Source organism: Haliotis rufescens, unplaced genomic scaffold (genome assembly GCF_023055435.1).
Source record: "Haliotis rufescens isolate VD_foot unplaced genomic scaffold, xgHalRufe1.0.p SCAF_1, whole genome shotgun sequence".
Lineage (NCBI taxonomy): Eukaryota > Metazoa > Mollusca > Gastropoda > Lepetellida > Haliotidae > Haliotis > Haliotis rufescens.
This window is the reverse complement of record NW_025963779.1, coordinates 89,050,443-89,063,064: the sequence shown is the minus strand read 5'-3', so window position 1 is coordinate 89,063,064 and position 12,622 is coordinate 89,050,443. Positions and strand designations below refer to the sequence as shown.

Genomic DNA, 12,622 nt, shown 5'->3' with positions numbered 1-12,622 from the left:
TTGTGACCTATTCGTTATGCATGCCACCACAATGTGTGAAGATTATTCTTGGTTTCCCCTGCAGTGATATAGCAGAAATAATGTTAAGAGCGGCATAAAACCCAAGTCACTCACTCATTCACTGCTCTTCAGTTGAAACAGGACTAGTTAGTTTGTTGGGAGCATGAACCAGTGTCAATAGACACATGGAATGCTTATAGTATTTATTGGGCGGTCGGGTAGCCTCCTGGTTAACGCGTTCGCTCGTCACACCTAAGACCCGGGTTTGATTACCGACATGGGTACAATGTGTGAAGCCCATTTCTGGTGTCCCCCGCTGTGATATTGCTGGAATATTGCTAAAAGCGGCATAAAACCATGCTTACTCACTATAGTATTTGTGTATTTGTTGATTGCATCAGTTCTGAAGATACTTGGGGCACGGGTGGCCCAGTCGTCTAAGGCGCCGCGATTCGCTGAGTTGCGTCCCTTGGGCACGCCAGAAACCTATGATTGTGGGTTCGAATCCTGGTTCGCCCCAATTATGTTTCTAGGTTTGTCAGCACCATACCCGTGCTCATGGGTTTCACCGAAGTGGTAAACGTCTTAGACCTGCGTCACTTCGGGCTTTCCTTCCACATTAAGCTGACACGCCGTGATATAACTGGAATCATGTTAAAAGCGGCGTTAAACCCAACTCACTCACTCACACTCTGAAGATACTTCTTGAGGACAATCCAGTCTTCCTTCTGAACACTTTGTTTCAGTAGACACCAACTTCAGCTGGAAAGTAGTCACAAGATCCCATGGGTTAATTTGTTCTGTGCAACTGAGTTGAGAATGATAATGCTTGTGAATGTTATATTATGGTAGTGTGGATTTGAAAGACCTCAAAACCTTCCAAATGAGCTGCTGTTTTTTTTGTGGGACATTGGTCAGCAAAGAACCAGAGTCCAAGAGGCTAATTACAATTTTATTTACAAGAACTGGATAACATCTGACTCAATGAGTGTCACCTATAGTTGATGCTTCTACAGAAAATAAATTGTCAAATAGCGGTTGGAAAGTTTTGCCTCAGATCTGTTGGTTGAGGGATGCATAAGATAGCCTGTAGGTCAGTCAGAGTTATATAAATCACATGGCCAGTTAACCCATGAGAATGCCTTAGATCTTTCTAACAGACACCATGAGAATAAGATCTTGGTGTTTCTTGATGAGGTTATCCGTGAGAGTCCCATGGGTCTCATGATCATAGATAGATGCCTGTTGGGTTAGTCGTCCATCAAAGTACAAGTAGATCTATAGTCTGGATTTCTGTGGTGCTATATTTACAATGGAAATCTTCAACTTTGTGTACACATGCAGAGAATCTAGTAGACTAGGTGTCTGTAAACACATGCCATGCAGAGATTAGTGATAGTCTTCCTGTTCCATGGAAAGCATGACTTAAACGAAAATAGCATCACGTCACTTGTATTGATGCAAAATGTGAAGAAAATGTGTCCTGTGATCTCTTGGCCTGGATGCCACGACTGAATAGTTCCTCATTGCTAGTTGTAAGAGCTGACTAATGAACCATAGGTGATTTCTTGCGTGTGACCTGGCCGATTGGTGTGAGCATACCCATGGATCATTGTACCCCTGGCTCATTGTATCCCATGGATCGTTGTAGCCCCTGGTCTTTCTGGCCTGTTGTTTAATGATATCAGAGGCCATTGGGTAACCTAGTGGTTAAAGGGGTCACTCACCGCACCTGAGTACACGATTCCCCACCTAAGTACAATGTGTGAAGCCCATCTCCTTGCATTTACATAGTGACATCAGTACTGAACCATTCACTTCTGGGAATATAGTCGGACATTGTTAACTTGATCAAAGTCCCGAGACCATCAAAACTATAGTGAGGTATCCATTAATACAAATGGAGTGACCAGGTTGGACGATGAAGATTCTGTTATGTGAAGTTGCATTGAGAGCCTTTAAAGGCATTTAGAAGTTTGTTGTTTAATGCGGCACTCAGCAATATTCCATCTATATGACGGTGGTCTGTAAATAATCGAGTCTGGACCAGACAATCCAATGAATGATATTGTGAACAACAATCCACGCTGACAGGGTAACGTTTCCTCTGCTGAAGGGGGAGGAAGTTTCCCTGAAATGTTGTGTATTCATCATGTTCATACCTTTGCATGAAGTTGTTTTGTGTCAAACATCTAGTTTAATGGGTCTGAGTTAATGACCTTTGCTGAAATTTTTTTTCTCAATATTACCAATAATTCATTAGATCTGAGAAAACACATAAAGTGCCCCCCCCCCCCCAGTAGGAATCAGTCCATTGTCTCAGTGTAAAACATTTGATCTTGGTGCATCATTGTGTTCCGTTACATGAGAGATAGATATTCAGCAAATGGTGATTGTCATCCTCAGTTAGGCAAAGTAATTAACATTGTTGCCTGAGTGGGGCCAATCTGTTCGTAAGTGATCTCATGGGAGTGTCTATGAATATCATCAAGTTCAAGGGGCAGTCGGGTAGCCTAGTGGTAAAAGTGTTTGCTCATCATGCCGAAGACCCGGGTTCGATTCCCAACATGGGTACGATGTGTGAAGCTTGTTTCTGGTGTCCTCTGCCGTGATATTGCTGGAATATTGCGAAAAGTGGCATAAATGTCTGCTTCATGAACCAGTGTGTTTTACTGTCAATAAAGGGACAAAGCCCTTTCCATATTCAATAGAAATCGCTGCATAATGCAGAATCAATAGTCAGTTCCAACTATATAATGAGCATTTGTTTATGAATCACTTTAAAAAGTGATAATACAAAGTGTTCACAAAAAGGTGAGCACCTCCTGCTCCACCGATGGCACCCATCACAAACACATGCAATGGCATTTCAACTGTTCATCTGAAAAACAACACGAGAACATATGGTACAAGTCAAAATAGGGATTTGCATCGGACATAAGTTTTGTCACTGATGCGTCAGATTTGAAAATGTCCTACACATGTCTACCATAAACCTTTTGAAAGCTTATCTGAGGCCTTGAATGTTGTTACCTTGATCAAACAACCTCTGAGCAAGAGCCGTATGATGCTCTTTGATCACTAAGGTCACTACAACAGTCATTTGTGTAGGTTCGTGAAGTAGCACCTGACCAGAGATTGGTGTAGGTTCTTGAAGTAGCACCTGACCAGAGATTTGTGTAGGTTCTTGAAGTAGCACCTGACCAGAGATTGGTGTAGGTTCTTGAAGTAGCACCTGACCAGAGATTTGTGTAGGTTCTTGAAGTAGCACCTGACCAGAGATTGGTGTAGGTTCTTGAAGTAGCACCTGACCAGAGATTGGTGTAGGTTCTTGAAGTAGCACCTGACCAGAGATTGATATAGGTTTTTGAAGTAGCACCTGACCAGAGATTGATGTAGGTTCTTGAAGTAGCACCTGACCAGAGATTGATGTAGGTTCTTGAAGTAGTACCTGACCAGAGATTGATGTAGGTTCTTGAAGTAGCACCTGTACAGAGATTGGTGTAGATTCTTGAAGTAGCACCTGACCAGAGATTGGTGTAGATTCTTGAAGTAGCACCTGACCAGAGATTTGTGTAGGTTCTTGAAGTAGCACCTGTAAAGAGATTGATGTAGGTTCTTGAAGTAGCAACTGACCAGAGATTGATGTAGGTTCTTGAAGTAGCACCTGACCAGAGATTGATGTAGGTTCTTGAAGTAGCACCTGACCAGAGATTGATGTAGATTCTTGAAGTAGCACCTGTACAGAGATTGATGTAGATTCTTGAAATAGGTGAGTAGTGTAGGTTCTTGGAGTTGTTGGTTTGTTGTGACAGAACGCTCATAAAACATTGAGGTTTTAGTCTATGAGATGTTCTCAGAACATCAACAGAGCTGTACTTGTAGAACATGTCAAGGAGTATTATGGATAGCAACTTCTTTATTATACATACACAATGTTTCTCCTGCTGAAGGGGGAGGAAGTAGCCCTGAAATGTTGTGTTTGTATAATAATAAAGTTGTCATTGATAATATGCCTTGTCATGATTACATACGACTTGTAAAGGCCAATAAAGACTCTCATTCTTGTAAATGTCCCTGAATTAGTTGTCAGTGAAGGGGTGATGTAATTAGGCTGACTGTCGCATGCTGGATACCATCAATCTGCTGTGTGTAATCCCAGGAGAATGACTATAAATATCCTGTTTAAGGATACGTTGCAGGACAAGGGATGTATCTCCTGGGTGACAAGGTGACATGGCTTTAGTTTGACTTCAGTTGCGTGTCATTCGCCATAGCAGTGAGAGGCCATGTAAAATGTTAAATGTTACAGTATTATGATATCAGGGATTTAGCAACTGTCCATTAAGATTCCCACATTGGAATTATACATGTCCTAATTCAGGTTATTATAGCCATGATGGCCATGACTGATGTCATACTGATTTTACATAATTGAATTAAATACAATGTAAATTTTAGAAATTCAGGAAAATAAGAATGTTTAAAAAATCATGATTTGGCTGCTGATGACTCTTGGTTGGGAATATTAGATAAATACCTATCTACCTACCTACCTATACCATATATAGGAGTGACTTCATGGTCTGGTATCTGCAGGCTAGGACTAGAGACTGTCGTTATACTGTGGCAGGTGGAGAAGTGCAACCCCTTCATGGCATGCAAGCGTCAGCATGGACCTCGTCATGTGACCTCGTCATGTGACCAAGCCATCTCCTGGTCCAGGACCTGACTGCTATCCTCCCTTGATGCAGCAGAGTGCCTGTTTTTTTAATGATAGTCATACACACAACCTTTTCTTACTTACAAAAACAAATTCATATTTTAGTTTTAACTAGCATGAGTTGCTAAAGTGTCTATGCAAGTAGAGAATAGTTTTTGAGCTGTAATGCAAAATAGTGGTAGCACTTCGTTACCTACAAACTACAGTGTCCCTGGTGACGTTACGCTGTCCCTCTCTCCCTCTCTCTCTCAGGAGCATGATAATGAACTGCTCGATCATTACATATAAACGTCAGTTGAAAAAAGGCAGAGGTCTCTTTGACCAATGTTATTTGTTTTTGCTTGTTCCCCTTCAATATCGCTGATCTTCATGTGGTAATGGATGGCCCAGTGCTGAAAGGCACGATTCGCTGGGCCAGGTAGTCTTTCATTCATTTGCTGCAGCTTTGAACAGAATCATTCTAGATCCTGTCCATGAGCCTTTCTTGGTGAATCTTTCCTTTGTGGGACAGACTGAGACTTAGCTATTGCTTTCACCTGTGTTTTCATTTAAAGGTGAAAACACCTGATTTGATAGTCAGTGTATCACTCAAACTAGTGTAAACAAAAATTGTAGATTGATCAGCCAATTGCAGTTTATCAAAACTTTGTTAAAATTACTGATGCGGCCTCGTGAATTGGTGAAGGTGCCTACATTTCGTGAATAATTCACAGACAGTTTATTTCAATTTTGTTCATCTGTGTTTCCCAGTTGCTTCACCGATTCTATTCCTCTTGCTCACCCTGACACACATAGGTTGAAGTGCGCCACTCAACGTGGGGAAACATGTCAGTACAATGTCACCAAAAGAACAAACCATCTTGAACTCTCTAGCCAGGTGTTCTTTAAGGACTGTCCTTATGATATTGTGGGGATGGATGAGTTGTTTGTGTAGTTTGAGTCAGGGCTTCAACACCTACTGTTTCCTAGTCTGAAAAGAGGAGTCAAACAATTATGTTTTGCCTTTAACTCTGTATTTTCAGATCGTCGGGTGTGTCCGGTGAACGAGTAGGTTGTTGTCGTTTCCTGAGCTGATCCCCTGATCAATGTCCACACCTCAGATTGCCCTGTTCGTGATCGTTGGTTTCTTGCCATCATTGCCTTCACAAAACTCACCTAGACATTAAGAATTAACTTTAGTATTTTTCTGCGTTTATGAAGCAAAATGTAAAAATCAACGTACACACTGTGTGATCACCTTCTTAAACACAAGAACATGTTTTGGTCAATTCTTATAACTAAATATGTCAACAATAATAACTTCACAGAGTGCTTATTTCATCATTAACACAAAAATGTAGACAACAATATGAAATCTGTGACATTCAGCCCAATAATGCAACCCAAGCCCCGCCCACCCTGTTATCAGCCATTCAGGAAACAGTAGAGTGCTTATGGGTGTGACTTATTGTTTTCAGTTTATGGGAACATTAAAACATGAAGTATATTGCTTTGTTATCTAGTGGAATGCCATGGAATCACTTGCAAGGTATTTAGTTAGGCCTATCTCCCAAAGTAAGCCAACACGCAACACATGATGTAACAGAAATAATGCTAATCCAGCATTCATAGCAGATACAGCTAAGGTCTATTCAATACTATTGTGATGAACACAATGCATAGAAGATGTAAAATTGTTGGACACAAGGTCCCATGTGGCAGTCTATCAATGTTCCAGATATCCACAATAAACAGTCAGACACAGAGAATTGAACATTTTGAAGGGTGACCTTTGTCTTGATTTCTGTGAAGCCTGTTTAGGATACATATGAATCATACTCACAAGAGACACAGGACAAGCTGTGTCCATTTAGTCAATGGTATGCAGTGTAAGAACCTTCCAACCAACATCTTTTTTGGCAGCCTGTCACAGAAACTGATTCTGTTGATTAATGTAGGTTGTCTCGAGCTAAGTGGGATCAAAGACGATTGCAAGATTGGTTTTGGGAATGAACTGTAGGTGATGAGATGATATGCTAATTCAATAGATCACGAAGTCAGCTCAATACCTGGCTCTGGTTTTTGTCACAATAGTTGTTGGTCTGCTGCTTGTGCCATTGAAAACATTTGTAAAACGACCTGCTAACTGCTTCTTGAGTTTTCCCAGACGCAAGTCGACACCCAGTGGTTTCCATGCCTTTTTTCCCTTCGTCAATCGATGATTATACGTGGTACCTCATTGTCTGACAAGAGTTGATGCAAGATTAATTTGTTTACTGCGACCTCTGACTGCATGCAACCATGCTTAATGTTGCATGTCCATGACAAGGGCAACTGCAGCAAATTGGGCTGCATTATTCGGCTGTCTGTTTTTGCGTTGTGTGGCGCTTCACCAGGATCCATGCACCATGTTTGTCGTGTAAGTGACCCATGTAATTTTTCAGACAGATTGCCTTCATGGGGTTGACATATCCCTGAAACACAAGCCTGAAATGTCTGCTGGCTGAAAAATAGTATTGATTTACACAATGTTTTTTATTTGGATTCTTAGTTGTTTTAGGACAGTAAATCCGAAAGTCTTAGTGGTTTCAGGAACCAGTAAGTAGAATGTACAGTTTGTGTTTCCACCCATGCCATTTTATGTGAGTGTGTATAGGGCGAGGTAGTCTGTGTGTGTGTTTTCTTTGGCTATGAACATGTTCGTCTGGCCTTCTTTTGTATTTCACTGGGGCAAGTTGGACATAGACTCGGTTGCGTGTGTTGTTCGTTTCCGGAGCAGAATTCAAAATCTGTTCACTATTTTTACTTGACACTTAGCATAAATATCAACTAGATGATGAACTGGTGTCGTTTGTTATTTGGGGCATTTAAGTTTCTTTTGCTTTAGTATGTAATGTTGTGCCCTATTTGTAAAGGGATATTAATCTGGGGTGCAATGTGAATGGCTGAAATATCTCTTAATGTGAATACGTTTATCTGCTGTTGATTACCTAAGAGAGGAGCAGTAATGTACAGGAAGAGGATTGCCAAATGTTTTACTGATGACCTTCCTATTTCCAATGGCGATTAAACACTTTTTTCCCTATTTGCTCGTACAACTGAGCATTTGATGTAAAGGAATTTTATCACGTGTTACTAATGTGTCTTTATCACATGAAATTCCCACACATCAAATAATGCAAGTGTTAAATCTCCTTAGTTGGAAACATTGAAATGATCTGTTCATCACCTGGATCTCTTGTGTGCATATAGCATGGAAGACCCAGTCGTCTATGGTGCCAAGATTTGCTGTGCAAAGTTGCATCATTTACTAACTCACTCATTATGTTTGTGGAGCAGTCAGGTAGCCTAATGGTTTAAGCGTTCGCTCGTCACGCCGATGACCTGGGTTCGATTCCTGACATGGGTACAATGTATGAAGATCATTTCTGGTCTCCCCAGCCATGATATTGCTGGAATATTGCTAAAAGTGGCGAAAACAAAACTCACTCACTCACTCATTATGTTTCTGTATTCCAGATCTGAGGAAGAGTCTGAGAATCTGCTGAAGGATCACTACCGCAGTCAGCACAGGGACGGCAGGAGTCGAGCATGTCCGCCCATCAACACTGACGGCTGTGGTAGATTTTTTCGCCCCAACTCACCAGCCACACGTCGCAACAACAACATGTCGCAACCTTTGAAGGGCAAGGACATTAGCGTTCCTCTTGTGAGGGAACCTAATGAAAATGAGCCTGTCTGTAAGGTGTGTAATAATATTCTTGTGACAATTTTTGCGGTACTGATATTAATTACAATCCCCGATAAGTATACATTTTTCCTGTGCTGTGTATTGCTGTTTCCATTTTTAGCTCACCTGACCGAAAGTCAAGTGAGCTCATGTCCATCATCCGGCGTACATCGTAAACATGTTTCCTTGGAAACTGTAAACATTTAAGACCTGCACCACTTCAGGCTTCCCTCCCACATTGAGCTGACTGGAATTCTGTTGACTCCAACTCATACACTCATATTAAAAAAACTATTTATAGCCATTACTCTACTCACTCTTAAATCCTCTCCAAATGCATGTTTAGATTCTCCCCTGAAATTTACTGAAACTTATTCTCCCCAGAAATTGACCAAGGGAGCTGAACTTTTTCATGTATATTTCTTAAGTTGACATATTGTTCAAATCTTTTGATTTGTGTCTTAGTTTTTTGTCCTCAGTAATTGGGCAGAACTATCTGAATATTGATACTGGCAGCAATTCTTGATAAAAGTGGCTGTCGTTGTTGACATTTTCGACTGTTGACTACATATCCAGGTGAGCTACCGTCCCTGTGACACTGTTTTTTTATGAGTGTGCTGAAACAAGTCAAGTTCTGTCATCTGTCATAAACATTTTCTTCCATGAAAACACAACTCCGATGATGCGGAACCTTGGCATCCATGTTCACACCAATGAAGACATCCCAATTTCTTCAAGAAGTTCCAATCTGATTTTCAATATGGCTACAACAAAGAACAAGCTTTTTTCATAGAATCTAGGAAACCAGATTTGTTGAAATACAGCATAAATGTTTGTATCCATAAAAAGATTTTATGATGAACAAAATACCAGTAAAAACTTTAGTCTTACACAAAAAAGAAGAAGATAATTGCAGGTTAGAAATATTGTATTTTACTAACTTCATATCCATTAGTTTGAAGTAAATTGAAAAAACTTTTGGAATATCAGTGCTGACAGAAGCCTTTGTTTAGGGAGTGTCTGTGTTCACATTTTAACTGTTTGCTAACTATGCAGGTGAGCTATAGTACTTTCATTCTGTATGAATTACACTGCTTTGCTTTACCCAAATGATAGTAGTCTATGAACTCTGGGGCTGTTCTTTAACGGAAATAAATTGCATTTATCATGTTCACTGTTATGTGGTATACGATTTGAGTTCACTATCTTCCGTTAGTTTATGTCGTTTAGGTTATCTGAGAATGTCAAGTATCTTATCAGCTCAAGTGTTGGCACATTGAGAAAGTTCTGTGTGGTTATTCCCTTCCTAGACTGAGCTGTGAATGTCTACGGGGTATCGACAGTGCTCTAATGAATCAAGGGACTGAAATCAGGGTATCTTATTCACATACAGAACATGTTTAGTATTAACAATACTCAGGATCAGTGATCATGAACATCACTATGTTATTGTTGAATTTCCCCAATAAGTGTAGATATGTGAAGATCCGGGGTAGAATAAGTCTTAGCAACCCATGCTTGCTGTAAAAGGCGACTATGCTTGCGTAGATCGATGCTCATGATGTCAATCACTGGATTGTCTGGTCCAGACTCGATTATTTACAGACCGCCGTCATATAGCTGGAATATTGCTGAGTACAGCCTTAAAAAACAAACAAACAAACCAACCAAATAAATGTACGTATAAAGACAATAAAAAGGAATTGTTGCCAATTTACCAAGCAATCCTACCAACGAGATGATTGCATTACAAACATATGATTATTAAATGATACCTTTCTTACAGGTAACATGTGACAAATGACAGGTAACGAGCTGGTGTAACATGTCAAATATGCTGAATGATGCACTGACGGTTTGAGCCGATTACTGGTCTCTTGCTGTCAGTTTTGACTAACCGACTACTTTGTTGACAGACCAAACTAGCGACGTCGTCCCTCGACAATCCTGATGGCCCCCAGTCGGAGGAGGTATAGTGACATGTTGTGCCTCCTTCCTCCTCTCTGGTGTCATGTTCAACTTGCTGTAATCTATACCAAATCCCTTCTTTCAATCACTTTTCCTTGATTTTCTCTCTCACCATGAAACTCTCGCAACCTCCAGCTCAATACTTAAGTATGTTTTATTACCACATTCTCCGGTCGTTCAAGAAAAACATTGAATGCCAAACTTTTGTCATTTTCTGAATTTCATGAAAATTGATTTCTCATGTTTGAAATTGCTTCAAAATTGCTGAAGAAATTCAATGGAATCTGAATTTTGAATTTGCATGACTGACTTTTCTAACACTCTGGTGGAATGTTGACTTGAATCGTATTTAACACTCAGGATTTTGAAAGCTGTGGATAATCGACATTAAAACTGTATGTCTTTGCCACCTCCGTCTTCATCCATAGATGTTTAAATGTCATCGGACATGGATCGTGTTAATGTTTGCTATGTTTCCATGGTAACAGCATGACTGGGTTAATTGTCACTAATGTCACTGGTGCTTGATTAAAGGTCTGTCATTTATATGATGTTGTCATTGGTACAAGTGATGTTCATGTCATATATAACGCTTTCAGGCCATTAATTGAAAAAGCAAACAAGTCTTTTGATTTCAAGCTGAAAGGAGCACTCAGCATGGTCTGGAGTGTAAATTTATACCTTTAGAATTTGCTCTATGGATTCAATGCTGTCCTCTCTCCCTCTCTTATCAACGGGAATGAATTTTTAAGAGAAATCACCTGTAACCATGGTTACAATTTACATTAAACATTTTGAATTAGTCTGACAAGGAATTCTTGTTAGTCTTAAAAATAGGAGCGTAAGTGTACATCAAAGTTTTTCATGAACAGAAAATTAGCTAATTATCACAAACTGGCCCCAAAAGTAAAGCTTTCTTAAGCATGTATGTACTGGCACACCTCTAAAAGAAATTTAAATGAATATATTATTTCTGTGATTTTCCCCCTCCGAAATAAATACTATTTCATGACAAATTTACTTGCTTTGAAAGTTACTGTTGTCATTTTTTCTTGCATAATTCTCATAACTTAAACAATTGTAAATGACTATCAAACCAACCCCAAACAGTTTGTGAGTTTTCTTGGTACATGTAGTAAGCAGTTACAGGTTTATGGCGAAGGTAATGTCGTTCCCATCTGATGTACCACCATCTTGTTCCTGTCACCCACCCTAGCCGTCTGTTCACCCTGTGGGGACTTGTTACTTGGGTAGAATAGCTTGTTGTAAGGGTCTGTCACCCACCCTAGCCGTCTGTTCACCCTGTGGGGACATGGTTGTTGTCACCCACCCCGCACCTGTTCCCCCTGTGGGGACTGAGGGGGTAGAGTAGAGGTCGCACCCCCAGATAGTTGTTGTAAGATCTGTCACCCACCCCGCATCTGTTCCCCCTGTGGGGACTGAGGGAGTAGAGTAGAGGCCCCACCCCCAGATAGTTGTTGTAAGATCTGTCACCCACCCCGCATCTGTTCCCCCTTAGGGACTGAGGGGCTAGAGTAGAGGCCCCACCCCCAGATGGTTGTTGTAAGATCTGTCACCCACCCCGCACCTGTTCCCCCTTAGGGACTGGGGGGGTAGAGTAGAGGCCCCACCCCCAGATGGTTGTTGTAAGGGTCTGTCACTCACCCCGCACCTGTTCCCCCTGTGGGGACTGAGGGGGTAGAGTAGAGGCCCCACCCCCAGATGGTTGTTGTAAGGGTTGTAAAGCACAGTTCCATGATTGGTCGAAGTTCAACAACCACTCCCGGGATTATCTCAGCCCTAAACCAGCTCCTTGAGTGTAACTTAGCACTGCTAATATTGACACTTGAAATCAATAGGTGACATTGTCACAAAAAAAATAATTTTGAATTCCCAATGCAGAGAAAGCAATGTAATTCCATTTCAGCCCCGAGGAGGAAAACATTGCACAGGCCACATTTTCCCCAGCTTCTCCAGCTCCCCTAGCTTCAGCTGGTTGTTGTCCGTCCCAATAAAGCCTCACTTCGGATCCTTACATAATAGACCCCAATGGCCCTGCTGCTATGGATTTTCCCAATTTCTTACAATCACTGTCCCTTTCATCTTCTCGATACGTTCCTCACAACTGATTTAGTCAACTTGGATTCTTTATTATTGTTGAATCTATAACCACTGTAGAATGTTTGGATTCACTCTGGGATGAGGACTGATTAAAGATGTGA

General features: G+C 40.9%; 1 protein-coding gene across 3 annotated transcripts in view; it reads left to right on the top strand.

Moving 5' to 3' along the window:
• The window catches only part of LOC124134220 (myogenesis-regulating glycosidase-like), a 96,494-nt gene that overhangs the window by 41,905 nt on the left and 41,967 nt on the right, over positions 1–12,622 (top strand). For 2 of the 3 annotated variants that reach the window (XM_048403094.1, XM_046498940.2), the window contains exons 2-3: positions 8,222–8,447; positions 10,349–10,402. In XM_048403094.1, coding sequence (XP_048259051.1) covers positions 8,370–8,447; positions 10,349–10,402 — 132 coding nt within the window. In that variant the 5' untranslated portion in view covers positions 8,222–8,369. The remainder of the gene's footprint in view (positions 1–8,221; positions 8,448–10,348; positions 10,403–12,622) is intronic. The other variant, XM_046498941.2, reaches the window with a different exon arrangement.